Consider the following 13,933-nt stretch of genomic DNA (forward strand, 5'->3'; position numbering starts at 1 on the left):
AGATGGGTGTGAACCGTTTGACCACACCTCTTTCTCTCTGCCCTTCCCACCATCTTCTCATGGATCCAGGAACTATCAGACGAAAGGACCTGAATGTCAACAAACACACAACTACCTCTCTCAAAAAGAATGAAAACGCGGCCCGAAGTCGCGTTTGGCTTATATGCAATGACACGGCAATAGAGGAGACCTAACTGCAGGATCATGGTATTTACATTGATTGCTACATGGCTCCCTTTCACTATTCTAGTAGATCTTCACATTGTCCTGCCCGTCATGGGCCGAAAGATGCGTGTAAACCCAGCGTAGAAACTGATACACACAGGACCTTGACTTAGCTCAAGCTCCAGAAATCCCCATCAAGGGTTTCTCGAAAAAGAGAAAAAAAAGAACGCAAGACATACCAGAACCCTCTCTTGGCTCCCTCATCCTCATAGCCTTACTCTACCTGCCAACATGACTCCAGACTTGCCGTCCCTACCCACGGGATACCAAAAGAATAGAAGAGTTTAAAAAGAAAAAAAACACCCCTCTTAACCTGCCAAGAAAAGATCCACCCTCCTCACCTCGAAGATCAACTACAACAGGAGGTATACCCCCAAGCCAAAAACTCAAAACCTCTTCGTAGATCGGAAAACCGTACCCCGAAAAGACTCGGGAAGAGGGTAGGACTCAGACACGGCACAAACACCTTCACACCACCACAATGACGCCATCACCGCCCGCACCGGCCTGACCTTGCGCTTCTCTCCCTGCGTAGACTGAGAGAGAGACAGACGATCCTTTCGATCAGGCGTCGGAATAGGAAAAAAAAAAAAAAAAAAAAAAGACTAGAAATAACTTTACGCCACCCAAGCTTCTCAGGACCCCTCAAGGACCAAAAAAACAAAAAGAGGAGGCACTCAACGCACACGCAACGCATGGTCCCGACAACACCAGAGCTAGCGCAGCTTCGCGCCGGATCCCACAGCTCAGGTTCTTTGTTTGACACGACGGACTGATCAGCCAGCCGGCCGGGCGGCGGCGAGAGAGAGGGGGGGGGGGGGGAGGTCACGGGCCAAGAAAAAACGAAAGAGACGTGAGTGAGGATAAAGAAAAGAAATTCGGGGTTTGCATTACTAGTTGGTGTGGGACATCTGTATGATAATGGGAACAATACCTACTGCTGCACGCCTCCAAAACCCCTTCCTCTCTTAGCGAACAAATCTTGCCACATGTGAACTGAACCTACTCCCAACTAATCCTGGAAACTACCTGGACATAGCTTTCTCCTCTCGTCATCTCTCTCTCTCTCCATGCCCTGCCCCGTGACATCCTTCACCTGCATCCACAGCCAGCCACATCCAGCACGGACTATTGAAACTAGCACCTAGCATTTAATCCAAAACGCGGCCTGCAGTAGCGGCACCGCTCTTATCGCGAGTCTCAGTCTTCTTCAGGGCCTTGCCAAGTTGGATCTCCCCGAGCAGACCCGCGGGCCGTCCACCTGCTGGAGGCCCTGACGGTGCGTCACCCGCCGGTGGTGGGGGAGGTGGTGGCGGGGGAGCTCCCATGCCTGGAGGGGGAGGAGGCGGCGGCGGCGGCGGGCCACCTGGTGCGGGCGATGCCGGCATCGGTGGCGGAGGAGGGGCCGAAGGAGCCTCGGGTGCCGGGCCTGGTGGGGGAGGAGGAGCACCGGTAGCTGGCATAGGCGGCGGGGGAGGAGGGAACGCAGGTGAGGCGTCGCTACCCATAGCCGGGCTGACAGGGTTAGACATCGGCTTGTCTCCGGTGGCCGAAAGTGGTCGCGGGGGGGCCATGGTTCCGAACAGTATGGAAGCCAGAGCCGCAGCGCTACTGCCGCCAGGACGGTCATCATCGTCGGAATCTTCATCGTCCTCCTTATCCGTGCCCCAGTCATCGTCCTCATCAGGGCGCTTGCGGGAGAAGGGTCCGGAGGGAGCCGGGGGAGAGGCAGCTGCGGGAGCTGCCTTGCTCTCTTGCGCCATACGGTGGAAGGGGTTAGTAGACTGCGCAGCCGCCGGGGGTGGGGGAGGGGCGGCGGCAGGTGCGGAAGGTTCGCTCGGGGCCGAGGTGGATTCGGATGAGTGAGAGAGCATGCGGTGGTACGGGTTGCGGCTCTCGTTCTCGGTCGGTGGGCTTGTGACCACCGTCGGAACAGGGGGCGGAGAAGGCTGCTTCTCGAGCTCCTGACTACTGATCTGGCTACCGCCCTGAGTAGGAGTAGAGGCCTGAGGGGTGATTTGGGATGGGCCATCTTCGTCGTCCGATGAGCTGTCATCATCGTCATTCATAGCCTCGAGCTGGCGTTGGAGCTCCAACTCGCGCTGACGGGCAGCTTCAATCTCGGCCCTCTGTGCTGCCAACTTGGCCTCCTTCTCCTTTTGCTCAGCAAGTGCTGCCTTCTTCTTGCGCTTCTCCTCTTCCTTCTTGAGCTTGCCCTGCTTGACTTGTTCCTCAAGTGCCTTGAGGCGAGCAGCTGCAGATTGTCGTTCGGTCTCAAGATCATCTTGCTGCTCTCTAGCGCTCGCCCTGTGTATCCATTAGCATATGTTTGTCTTCGGTTGTTTTCCAACAGACTTACTCCAATTCCTTGGTGGCACGCTGTTGCTCCTCGTGCTCCCTGGCGAGACGCTCTTCTTCGGCCTGTTTAGCCGCTTGCTCTTCCTCCGCCTTCCGCGAGGCCTCTCTCTCAGCAGCATCGCTCTTGGCGGCCTTCCTCGATGGCGGCGGGGGAGGCTTCTTGGCAGCCGGAGCCGGAGCGCCCGTCTCCTCGGCGAGCCGGGCTTGACGTTCAGTCTCACGACGCTCATCCTCCTCCTCGGCCTGGCGCAGCTTAGCGGCACGCTCGGCTCTCTCGCGCTCCATTCTCTGGGCAGCCGTCTCACCAGGCTTAGTAGGAGCCTTAATACCCAGGGCAGCAAGTCGCTCAGCCATACGCTGCTCAGCCTGCTGCTTGATGAAAGCAGCACGCTCCTCGGGGGTCTTGTAAGAAGAGTACGAGCCTCCGGGAGTAGTGGTGCGCGAGGGAGGCGCAGGGCTCTCGAGGCGGGCGGCGGGGCTGGCCGCGGCAGGCTCTCTTGAGGATGCACGAGCAGCCGAAGGCGAAGACGAGGAAGTAGGGCGACGGTCCTGTGCCCGAACACGCGCAGCGCGGCTAGATCGCTGAAGATCAAAGATGAAATCTCTGACTTCATCCTCGACGCCCAGAGCATCCTCCCAGCGTCGCTTCTCGTGTTCGTTGGAGGCCGTCGTGGTGCCTTCTTTCAAGTTGTCTTCAATACCGCGAGCAAAGTCACGCACAGAATCTTCCACGTCTCTGACCATGCTCTCGTTGTTCTCCTTCTCGGTCTTGATTTTATGGTTCTCTTCCTCAAGGCGCTTGGGGCCTTCGTCGTCGAAGCTCGACTCAACCTTCTTACCCGTCAAGGCTGCAGTACGTTGCTGCATCATAGCCTTGGCCCGAGCCTTCAGTCTGTCAGACTCTGTTACGGCACCGCCAGGACCAGTTCCGACAATAGCAGCGGCACTGTTCGGGTGAGCCTTTGCATCCTTGAGCCTGAAGAGCTCGAGTCTTGCTTCTGCAATAGCCTTTTCGGTCTTGCGGACGGCAGAGGCCAGTTCAGGGACCTTGTCTGTGAGATTCTGGAGCTGTCGCTTCAAGGATCGTCTCTCGGCTTCCGAGTCTCCCGACGAAAGTGCAGCATCCGGGTTCGCATCAATGTCGTCCTGGATGCGGCGAATGCGGCGGTACAGCTCCTCGGCCTCCCGACGGTCACGTCTGTCGAGCAAGTCGTCCTCCTCCAAGTTCTTCTCATCAGCAAAATCCATGGCGTCGAGGAGGACTTCCTTCTCTCGGATCTTCTTTTTCAATTGATCAAGTCCAAGGTCATCGTATGCGGTAGAGGATGGCGACTCGGGGCGGGGCGAGTTATTGCCAACACGGCGACGAGCACTAGACCTATATCCGACCTGTTCATCGTTGTTCTTGAAAACTGTGGCATCCTTACGCCCAGTGCTCTGGCCGCCAGGGGTGCCTCTCAATGAGTGAGTCTTCATGTAGCTGACACCAGTCTTCTGAGGAAGCAGAGCTGCACCAGACTTGGAACGGAACTCTGACTCCTGGCTCAACATTGATCGGATGGTGCCGATAGACTCATTGAAGTTTCTCGTCGAGGGAGGAACAAGCTCAGGCGGCAGCTGGTTAGGCAAGGGATATCCATTGAGCTTCCTGTAAATCAAATGCATAGCAACTGCGAATTCGTCCAGGTTCAGGCGACCCTTGTTACCATTGTCAGCAAGGGTCCAGACACGCTCGAGGTCCGGCTTCTCGAGACCACTCTGTCCAAAGATTTCAATGGCGACATCTCCGCCGATGAAGCCTTTGTGAAGTCCATCCCATGCCTTGAAGAGTGCGTCGTAGCGTTGCTTCTCCTCCTTGGTGATAGCCCAAGGAATGACGGCATTACCCTGCAGACCCTGCGTAGTGAAGCTTCCCTGCTCCCGGCCTTGCTGAGGCATCATTCTAGCCTGAAGAGCATCGATGTTGGGCAGGCCCGTGGAAGGGGCGTTGACAAGACCCCATTGGCCGGGGCGGCCGGTAGGCTGCGCGTTCAGAGGCGCAGCCATTGGACCTCCGCCCGGCGTGAGGCTATTGCCATACCCGGTGGGCATGGGTGGCATGGGTGGTCGTGGCCCGTTGTATCCCGTGGGTTGCGGGTTCATTCCGGTCGGCTGCGCATTAAGGTTGGGGAACCCAGTCTGCTGAGGTTGCAGCCCTTGTGTCTGCCCGAAGCCCTGAGCTTGCTGCCCGGGGAAACCGGTCATCTGTGCTTGCAGAAGCTGGGAGTTGGAAGTTTGAGGCTGAGGCTGATGAATCGTGGGCTCGGTGCTCGACCTGCCGGTAGCAGTGCTGCCAGGTGTATCTCGGCCGGCGTCCTCCGCAATGCTGAAGTTGATAATGTCCACGACGCTGGACACCTCATTCTTGATGTTCTCGGGCAATGTCGAGGGTATGGACTTTCCAGTGAGCTTCAGGTTGCACAAGTACATTGCGAGGGCGAATTCGGGGAAGTGAAGCTCTCCAGATCGTGTCGTGTCGGCAAGAGTCCTGCATATACTCCGTAAGCACAACTTACTACAAAGAGCAAGCTAGAAAGGCACTGACCAAATGTGTGAGAGCGAGTCGCCGTCCAAGCGTGATCGCATCAGCAGGTCTCTCGCCTTGTCTCCGGACATTGTCGTTGCCTGGCCTTCACCAACCGCAGACTTGAAGAGAGTCTCAAACTTGGACTGATCCGGAGCTGTGATGAACGATAGTCGAATGTTTGGAATCTTGTTGGCAGACTTAGGGCGCCGACCAGCTGGCTTCGGCGTGCCCCCGGTTCGGAAAGAAGCAGCCATCTGGCTAAAGCCCGTGGCTTGGGGCTTGATAGGAGTCGGGGCAGCCGTCTGCTGCTGGCTCTGGAAGCCAGTAGGTTGAGGTTGCTGGGCTTGCGGGAAACCAGTCTGCTGGGCTTGCAGCTGGCCTGGGAATCCAGTCTGTTGAGGCTGCTGCTGCTGAGCAAAACCAGTCGGCTGAGGCTGCTGTTGCTGTTGCTGACCTGGGAATCCAGTCTGCTGAGGCTGCTGCTGCTGCTGCTGCTGCTGCTGTTGCTGGAACTGCGACTGGTACTGCGAGGGGATCGACGGCATCGGGGGAGCGCCGGTCTGGAAGCTCTGCTGCGGCTGCGGCTGGCCGGGGAAGCCGGTGAACTGGGGCTGGAGCTGTTGAGGAGCTTGCTGCTGCGGTTGCTGTTGCATCCCCGGGTAGCCGGTGAACTGCTGTTGCAACGGTGCCTGGCCGAAGCCTGTGGGCTGAGGAGCAAAAGGACCCGGCTGCTGCTGCTGGCCCGGCTGCTGGCCGAAAGAGCTTCCACCATATTGCTGCGCGCCGGGCCGTTGGCTATTGCCGCCCAGGAAGGCATTCGAGTTCGAGTACATGATGGGCGGGGTGATTGGTGCCGACGAGGATGTCGGGCTTCGAAAAGAAAAGGACAGAGATGGAGGAACTCCTGATGGAACGGTTAGGAGACTCGGACGATAAGGGGATCGGGAATCGGGTGAGACGAACGTCACGAGCGGAGGATCTCCGTCGATCAAGGTTGGTTGAAAGAGCTCTTTGCCAATTCCTCTTGTGACAGTTGCAAAAGCAAGAGGTCGCGGAGGTGGCGAGGATAGGGAAAAGTAGAAAGTCAGTGGTGGCCGGAGTTGATGGCAACGCTGGATGACGAAGCGCTCACAAGTGTCCAGCTTGACACGGAGGTTTCAGTAGGAAGGTGCGGCGGCTTGAACGGGGGGGCCAGTAAGGTGAAGTGGTTGGTTTGCCCAGTTGGAACCTGGCAAGCCTGGCAGCAGAGCGAAACAGGGATCTATCAGTGTCCAAATGTGGCTTGGGCTCCAAGTGGGTCTCCTATTGCAGAACATTACGTGATGCCGCATGGACTGGAACTACGTACAGTTATTAGGTGCATATGTCCTTAGCGGAGCGCCTTTCTTCAGCATCCTCACGCTTCGCAGGACCATTGTGTCCAAAAACCGAATCTGGGCCAGAGCTTCCAACAATTGGTTTGTTTGGGAATTCTTATAGGCAGGATAGATTCCTGTCAATTGAGGCTGCAAGTTCTTCAACAGAAAGGCTAATAAGTGCAAGGTATCTCGGTTCGAGTCGGCAAGGTAGTGAGCCCAACCTCGCTTCTTACTTCCATTCGCTTAAACGTACGCTCGGTCCTCGTTAAACGCATCGAAGCTTCTCAGGTGTGTGCCGTCCAAGTCCATTCATTGTTCAGAGGCGTCCATGGAACTTCTACTGACAAGTGTGCTCTGCCACATTCCATCCTATTACAGACTTACAGAGCAGGACTACTAACATCGTTCCTATGCCAAGCAGGCGAACCGCCCAAACAGCCACAGCTTCTACCCCATACAACATTCTCACTCCTCGTGTCTTGCAGCCTTTGCCCCCCTCCCCGCATCTGCAGCATCAGAGTTTCGACACGTCGGTCCGCGCAAACAAGGAGATGGCAGCCAGTGGTCCCAACGCATCGGCAAATACAAGCCGCCTGCGCGTAGCGTATATGCAGGGATTGCAGCAAGTCTTGGTGGGTACTGCTCAAGTGAAACATCTCAGCCTCTACGGAGTACGGGTACAGAGTAAGGTGTCGCTGCGCCCTTACTGAGTCCAGACACCATTCCACCTGATCCGAACATGCGGCCCTCCTCTCCCCCGCAACGCCGGCTAATGGCCAGCAACATCCGGATCCGGGTGGGTTCCGCATGCAGCGGCCCGAAATCCGGGGTTGGCGATGCGTGTCATGTACGGAGACATCATCAATGCAAGACGCGGAACTACTGTTACTCTCACTATGAAGCGGACATGGTCGAGCCATGTTGAATAATCTCACAATTATGTATTATCGGTGAGAAACTGACTACCCTCCAACCAAAGCATGCTCCATCCTCTGATAGTATTCCTACATTGGGCATAATCCAAAACAAAGTAAGTATGCTGAGCGAGGAACCTCCAACGCCGAAACTGTAAGCCAACCGTGCCCATGGCACGGGATAGAATCCAACACTAATACTAGAGCATTGCTGCGAGTCTGGGTATCAATCCCGCGCGGTATTCCAAAAAAAAAAACAAAACACCCGTTCCTCCCTTTTATAAACGCCTTGTTAAACAAGAAAACACAAAAAATGATGTTGCCGTCGCTAATGTCTAATGATTTGGTAAACGTGGGAGATTGTATGTGGGACACATGAGTTGGTGTCTTTCGTGTTTTTTTCGTTTCGCTTTTCTTTCGTTCCTTCTTTTTCAATGTTTTTGTTCTTCGTTTCGATTGTGTGTTTGATTCATCTAAGTCTCGTGGTCGACACTGAGGGCCCCGCTTTCCTGCCGACGTCCTGGTCCTGGCCTTGCGTCGAATCGTCGAGGTTGAATCCATGTTGTATCATGTGTTTGAGAAGAGAAAGATCGAACTCATTAGCGTTCTCATCGATGATGCGAGGTGCATCGCGAGACGGTGGTGCGCTGGACGCAATTGAATACTCCTTGACGGGGCTCTCAGCAGGAGCCCATTCGGGAGGGGTTGGAAGACCGGAGGAACCGCTGGCAACCTCTGTCGCGGGGCTTTCCATGACTTCCTCGCGAGTGACATGGTGAGGAGCTGCCGAGGCACCAAACTCTTCCATCCCCTCCAGAGGCGGAGTATTTGCGCCAAAGTATACGCTGCCGCGATAGCCAGGCTGCATAATCTTGCGTCGGGTCTTCATTGCCTTGATGGCAAGGCCTCCGAAGACAGTGCCGAGCTCAAGGGCGATCCAATCCTCCTGGCCTTCCACTTGAGGATCCCACTGCATAATCGCCATTTCCTTCTCAGAACTCAAGGTCCGATTTCTCTCGAGAAGACGTTCAATCTGAGCCGTCTTGACGCTCCATTCGTCCTTCAAGTTCTCCATGAGAGCATTGTTCTTGTCCATTTCCATTGCAAAGTTGTCAAAGGTGGCCTTTGAAAGGACCTTGGACGCGCGGCGGGCTCGAGACGAAGTCGGCTGGCTCGTTGGCATGCCGACGTTCTGGACGCTGAACTTGATAGCCCGGCTGAGCTCAGATCGAGAGAACGGGCAAAACTCCTGGATAGAGCTATTGTGGTCAAGAGATCTAACCATGTGGGATAAGTTGGACAGATTGAAGTTATTCTCCTGTACGTCGAGTGTCGTGAGGGTTTGGTTGAGTTGGATCGCATGTGCCAGATCACCAATGTTCAAGTTCAACTTTTGGTTTCGGATTCGCAGGTGACGCAGCGTCTTGTTCTCGGCGAGTCCGGAGAGAGAGCGCGAAAAGCCCAGGCCGAGTTGACCCTCGTCGAGCTTGGCGGAAAAGCCGGAGAAGTCGAGGTACTGGACCGATTTGTTCGTGGCAAAGAACTCTGACACGGCCATGCAGGCGTCCTCGCTGACTTGTCCAGGGGTTGAAGTTCCCACCAGGCTAAGCAGTCGGATCGATTTGTTGACTGAGAGCGCGTTAATGAGCTTGATGTAGTTGTCTTCGTTTTGAAATTCAACCATGTCCATGAAGAGGGACGTCGGTCCGAAATTGTCAACAATGGCAGATACCAAATCGTCCGTGCCGTTCTCGAGATAGTTGCCACTGATAGAGCAAGTAATCACTCTTGCTTCACCCATGCTGCGGAAGAGAGTTGCGATTTGGGAACCGGTCATTGCACAATTATTGAGGTCAAGCCTGCGGAGATAGTCGGCCTGTGAAGACTTCAAGTAGTCGCCCAGGACTTGCAATGTGGCGTCATTGAGCTAGAGCAGAATCAGCAACTGCATGAAAACAAGGTTCACTTGACTTACGTTGATGTGTGAGAGATCCAGCTCCTCAAGTCCCCATCCCATGATAGTCTCGTCGAGGAAGATGGTATCCTTGGCCTGAGTGAGGCAATTTCCTGCGATGCCGAGTTTTCGCAAATTGTAGAAATGAGCCAGGTTCTGCTTCACGGCCATGTGATCCACGTGTCCAATATTGCGAGAAGTATTGAGAGCCTCCATCTTGTATCCCTGGGAGGGCAAAGCGTCCCAGACTTCCTCCAAGCTTCTCTCATCAAGGTTGCATCTAGAAATGTCGAGCTCCTTGAGAAGATCGGGAATATGGAGAACGCCCACTGTAAAATCATTAGCCAATTGAGTTGTGAAAACCCATGTAGTCCACTCACCAAGGTCGTCAACTTCAGCTGCCGTCAGTGGGTTCCCACCAACCAGCAAAGTATCACAAGGAGTGCTGCGGGTTTTGAGCAGAAGAAGGATAGGACGAACGACCTCGGGATCCTTCTTGGTCCCGGCACGAGCGCGTGAGACACCAACAATGTTCCGCGATGCCAGAACGTTGGTCAAGTCTATCTTACGGACAGAACCAGAGGTGAAGGCAACGGCGTGAATTTCCTGGGATAACAGTGGGGCAGTCTTGATGATGTCTCGATGCATGGGATCGATGACAAATCCTGCCACGGTTAGCTTGAATGCTTGATAAGGTTCAGGAATTGCCGGCTTACCATCGCGAGAAATGTCAGCTATTGACTCGTCCCATCCCGGAACATCGGTCAGCCCGCAAAGGGGCGAGAAATCGACGTCACGGAACGACAGAGCCTTGAAGTAGTCATTGAAGCGGAGGGCCTTGAAGACTGCCAAAAGCTGGAGTGCCGTGTATCCACCTGCTTCCTTCGCAGGGAGAAGTCGAAATTCTGGGCAGTGCTCCCGGCGTTCGCATTTCCAATTCACAGTCCATTCGGGAGGCTTGCACTGGAACGTCGCACAATACGCCTCGAGGGTGCGCTTAAGTCCACCATAGTCTTGTCCAGTTGGAAGGAGCAACTGAGCGGTGAGACCCCTAATGTCGAAAATGTGCCGTTGCATGTGCTGAGGCCAAGCAGGCTTCACTGCGCGATCTGCCTTCATGAACGTCATGACGATCTCTCTGTACCACCGACTAGCCAGCTCGAGTCGTTTCTCGTTTTCACAAGGGAGTCTTGAATAGGGGTTAGTAATACTGGTGGCAGCCCACAAAATACACCAGACACATACCGGAATCCAAGAACGAACCGCTCCTCGTGAGGGACCATAGTCGCTTTCAAGCGGACCAGGGACGTCAAGCCAAAAACTACGGTGTTGATTTCGATGTCCTGGGGAGCTTTGTATACGGAAGTCCTGGCGACTCGCACAAGATAGCACTTGTTCTGGCCGAGAAGCAAGTAATACGATGATCCGTCACGAGACTTTTTGGCATTTTCAATGTTCTCGGCTTTGGTACTGAGGAGGGTGGTGCGTTGAACGACTGGAAAGATATCCAATGGGCAGCCTCGGCACGCGGGCTCTTGTGTAGCAACAATGTTGTAAATGGCGGACTCGACGTTGGGAGCAATGAGCCCCTTTGGCACAACAGCTGAGCCCACAGACTCACGAATAGCATGGCGAATCTCCGACATCCACTCGTCTCGCTCAGTAGGCATTCCAAAGAACAACTTTGTGCAAGCCCAAGATACCATTGGCGAAGTCTCGGACCACCAAACATCCAATCCAAAGTGAGGGCTTACACCCTCTTCGTTGAAAATGTTGACGATCCTACTCAATGGAATTTCGACCCGACCATCAGAGTGTGACCCATCCTGACTCAAAGTGGAAGACGTCGAAGACCTCTTCAGGCGCTGAGACGGCGGGGCAAGCTCAGCAAAGTTCGCCCTTGCTGACTCGACACTGCTGAATTTGATGAGGTGCCCATCAGTTAAGACAACATACTCGGCGCGCGATTTCCACAGGCGGCTGTCAGTCTTCAAGGCTCCGTGCTTGAGAATCTTGATAGGAACCGGCGCTGGCGGCTGAGGGCTGAGATAGTTGGGAGTCTCCTCGGACATGTGCGAACTCGCGGAAGAGTCCTTGGAGGCTCGTCGGTTGAGGCGGTAGAAAATAGAGGACGAATTTGAGCCGCCGGATCCGTTGTTCTTGTGAAGAACGCGTTTACTCTTCATTTGGAGGCCGCTCGAGGCCTCCTCAGACATGGACGCAAGGTCGGTTGAGGAGGAACTGCTGCTGACCTTCCGGAAGGTCTTTGCTAAGAAACTACGCCTCTTGCCACCCAGCGCTGGTGTCGAGACACTCCGAAGCTCTGCGGCGGAGCTTTTAGTTGCGGTGTGCGGCTCTCCATGATGTGTTGTCTGAATGGTGGGCAGCATTGACCGTCGGTTCGCAGCAGCGTCCATGGTCGACAGATTTGACGTGCAGTAATGGGGGGTCCAAGCCCAGCCTATTCCGTCGTCGTGGGAATGCCTCGGCCAAATCGGGCCTTCGAGGCCGTCAAGGTCGAGTAATCGATTATTGGGCCATGTAACGTTATCCAAAGGCAAGTCGTCGAGATGGGTTCAATACTATGGCGATTGCGCTGTTTACACTGGGTGGGAAGAAGGTGAGAGAGGAATGAGTTGAGCGGGACAATAGAGGGCGATGTATCTCCGTCGTCGAGCTAACGAAGCGAAGATTGGAGGGTTCGAGATAGTAGAGAAAACGAGGTTGTCAGAAGGTAGGAGTAGGTATCAGAAGATGAGGGGATCAAAAAGTGTGTGCACATGAAAGTGGACGGCGGAGGGGTGTTAATAAGTGACGGTCCTTATCCTCTGGTCAGAGAGGGAGAGGTGCGTGTAGGTTCTGGGAGCAGGGAATAGCTGTTTGAAGAAAGGACCGGAGTGCAGCAAGCCTCCGGCAAGAACCAGGAACCTTGCTGGGAAGGGTAAGGGAAGACTGGAGGCAGCGGCGGTACTTGGTAGGCTAGGTATCCTTACGGTCTTGCGGATAGCGTGGTAGCAACGAGCGAGGGGTGAAATTCGGACGATTAGGGTGAGTGGATGCGGATGGATGTCCCGAGTCTTGGAAGAAGAGGACCTGACCCTGGCCACTGGGAGAGACAAGGCAGCACGAGTCGGGCAAGGTGCGGTCAGATCAGGGACTCGGTTGGGCAAGGGAAGGATAAGATGGGATGAGATATGAAGAGTCGGGCGAGTAAGCATGTGTACATTGGCCGGATTCAAGGCGAGTGTGAGTGAGGTGAGTGAGTGGTGAGGATAGGTAGCGCCGGGTTTGTGAGGCAGGTATGGGAATGATGGATTTGGGATAAGATGTTGGAGAAGAAACACGACCTCAGAGACCAGGGAAGATGGTGTTCACGGCACGCTGCGCAAGAGAGACACACAGCGAACAAGAGGAAGCGGAATTGGGGGAGCATGGAGGGTGGGGGGGGGGGGTGTGCATGGATACGAAATGGTACTTGTTCATTCAACTAGGAGGTTTGGAGACGCGAGACGAAGAGATGAGTCTACGGAGTAAGGTACACCTCATAGCCTCATAGTCATGAAAGAGAGAGTGACCGAGAGAGTAAGGTAGGAGAGGCCAGTGCTGAGTGCCAATGTACGTGTATCCATAGGGGAAAGGCGAAAGACAGCGAATGGAAGCTTGATGCAGCTATGATGTTATCGATGCACATCCTGTTTTTGGCCCCCGGAAGCGTCGCCCAATGAGACAGGCGCGGGGTTTCTCTGTTGCTGGCGCTGCCATTGCAAGAAAAAAAAAAAAGGCGATGGGAAAGAGAGAGGGAAAGACACACCAAGAGAGGCAGGCAAGAGCAAGGGCACGTCACCAATGAGAGGGCGTTTCTCGTAGCGGGAAGCCTTGGCCCTGCAGTGGGGTTTCTGCTGTGTGCGGCCCTTTTCCCCCTGCAACTTACAAGGAAGGTACCGAGAACATGTGTATCCTTACTCTGTACAATCTTCTATGCATTTCTTCCAATACCTACCCGCAAATACACAGTCACCACAGTCTACTACCATCGTCTGTGTCTTGTTCACAGTTCTCCTCCGCCTCGACATGGGTACGTTGTTCTGCCCACTCCTGGCAGCTGAAAACAAAGTTGATGGAGCTCACTCAGCCGCTGTTTGATGTACAGACAGAACGCACAAAACAAAACACTAGACGAAGAGGAGAACTCTGAGCGAAAGATCGAGAAACGAGCCTTCACAGGCCAGAGGGCCGCTCCAACATATCCACGGATATCCACGCGCGAGCAGCGAAACATACGCCAAAGCCCACTCTTACCCACTCCATTATGCACGTTTTACGTGGATCATGGTGCCATGGGTCTGTGGCTCTGGCTCCTCCGTAGCTCCCAGCTTGCCAAGGGGAGGGGTGGGCCATACGGCCCATACCTAGCTATCTTTCTCTGGCGTCTTCGGAGACTGCACCTTGCCGGTACCACCAGAATTCGACTGACGAGCTTGCGAGGCCACCGGAAACTGCGTGCATCTCGTCACTCTCATGCATTTTTTTTTTTTTTTACCATGGAATCACGGCACGC

General features: G+C 54.7%; 2 protein-coding genes across 2 annotated transcripts; both read right to left on the reverse strand.

The window, feature by feature from the left end:
* Nucleotides 1–1,376: 1,376 nt before the first annotated feature.
* CCOS01_02279 (uncharacterized protein) lies at nucleotides 1,377–5,982 on the reverse strand (the record flags this gene model as incomplete). Its single annotated transcript, XM_060450470.1, has 3 exons — nucleotides 1,377–2,532; nucleotides 2,585–5,110; nucleotides 5,168–5,982. The coding sequence occupies 3 exons, from the start codon at nucleotides 5,980–5,982 to the stop codon at nucleotides 1,377–1,379; spliced, it is 4,497 nt and encodes a 1,498-aa protein (XP_060319120.1).
* Nucleotides 5,983–7,890: 1,908 nt separating this feature from the next.
* CCOS01_02280 (leucine rich repeat protein) lies at nucleotides 7,891–11,792 on the reverse strand (the record flags this gene model as incomplete). The annotated part of the gene is made up of 4 exons (XM_060450471.1): nucleotides 7,891–9,348; nucleotides 9,397–9,704; nucleotides 9,756–10,564; nucleotides 10,621–11,792. The coding sequence occupies 4 exons, from the start codon at nucleotides 11,790–11,792 to the stop codon at nucleotides 7,891–7,893; spliced, it is 3,747 nt and encodes a 1,248-aa protein (XP_060319121.1).
* Nucleotides 11,793–13,933: the final 2,141 nt, after the last annotated feature.

Source organism: Colletotrichum costaricense (genome assembly GCF_030867565.1).
Source record: "Colletotrichum costaricense strain IMI 309622 chromosome Unknown Scaffold_2.1, whole genome shotgun sequence".
Lineage (NCBI taxonomy): Eukaryota > Fungi > Ascomycota > Sordariomycetes > Glomerellales > Glomerellaceae > Colletotrichum > Colletotrichum costaricense.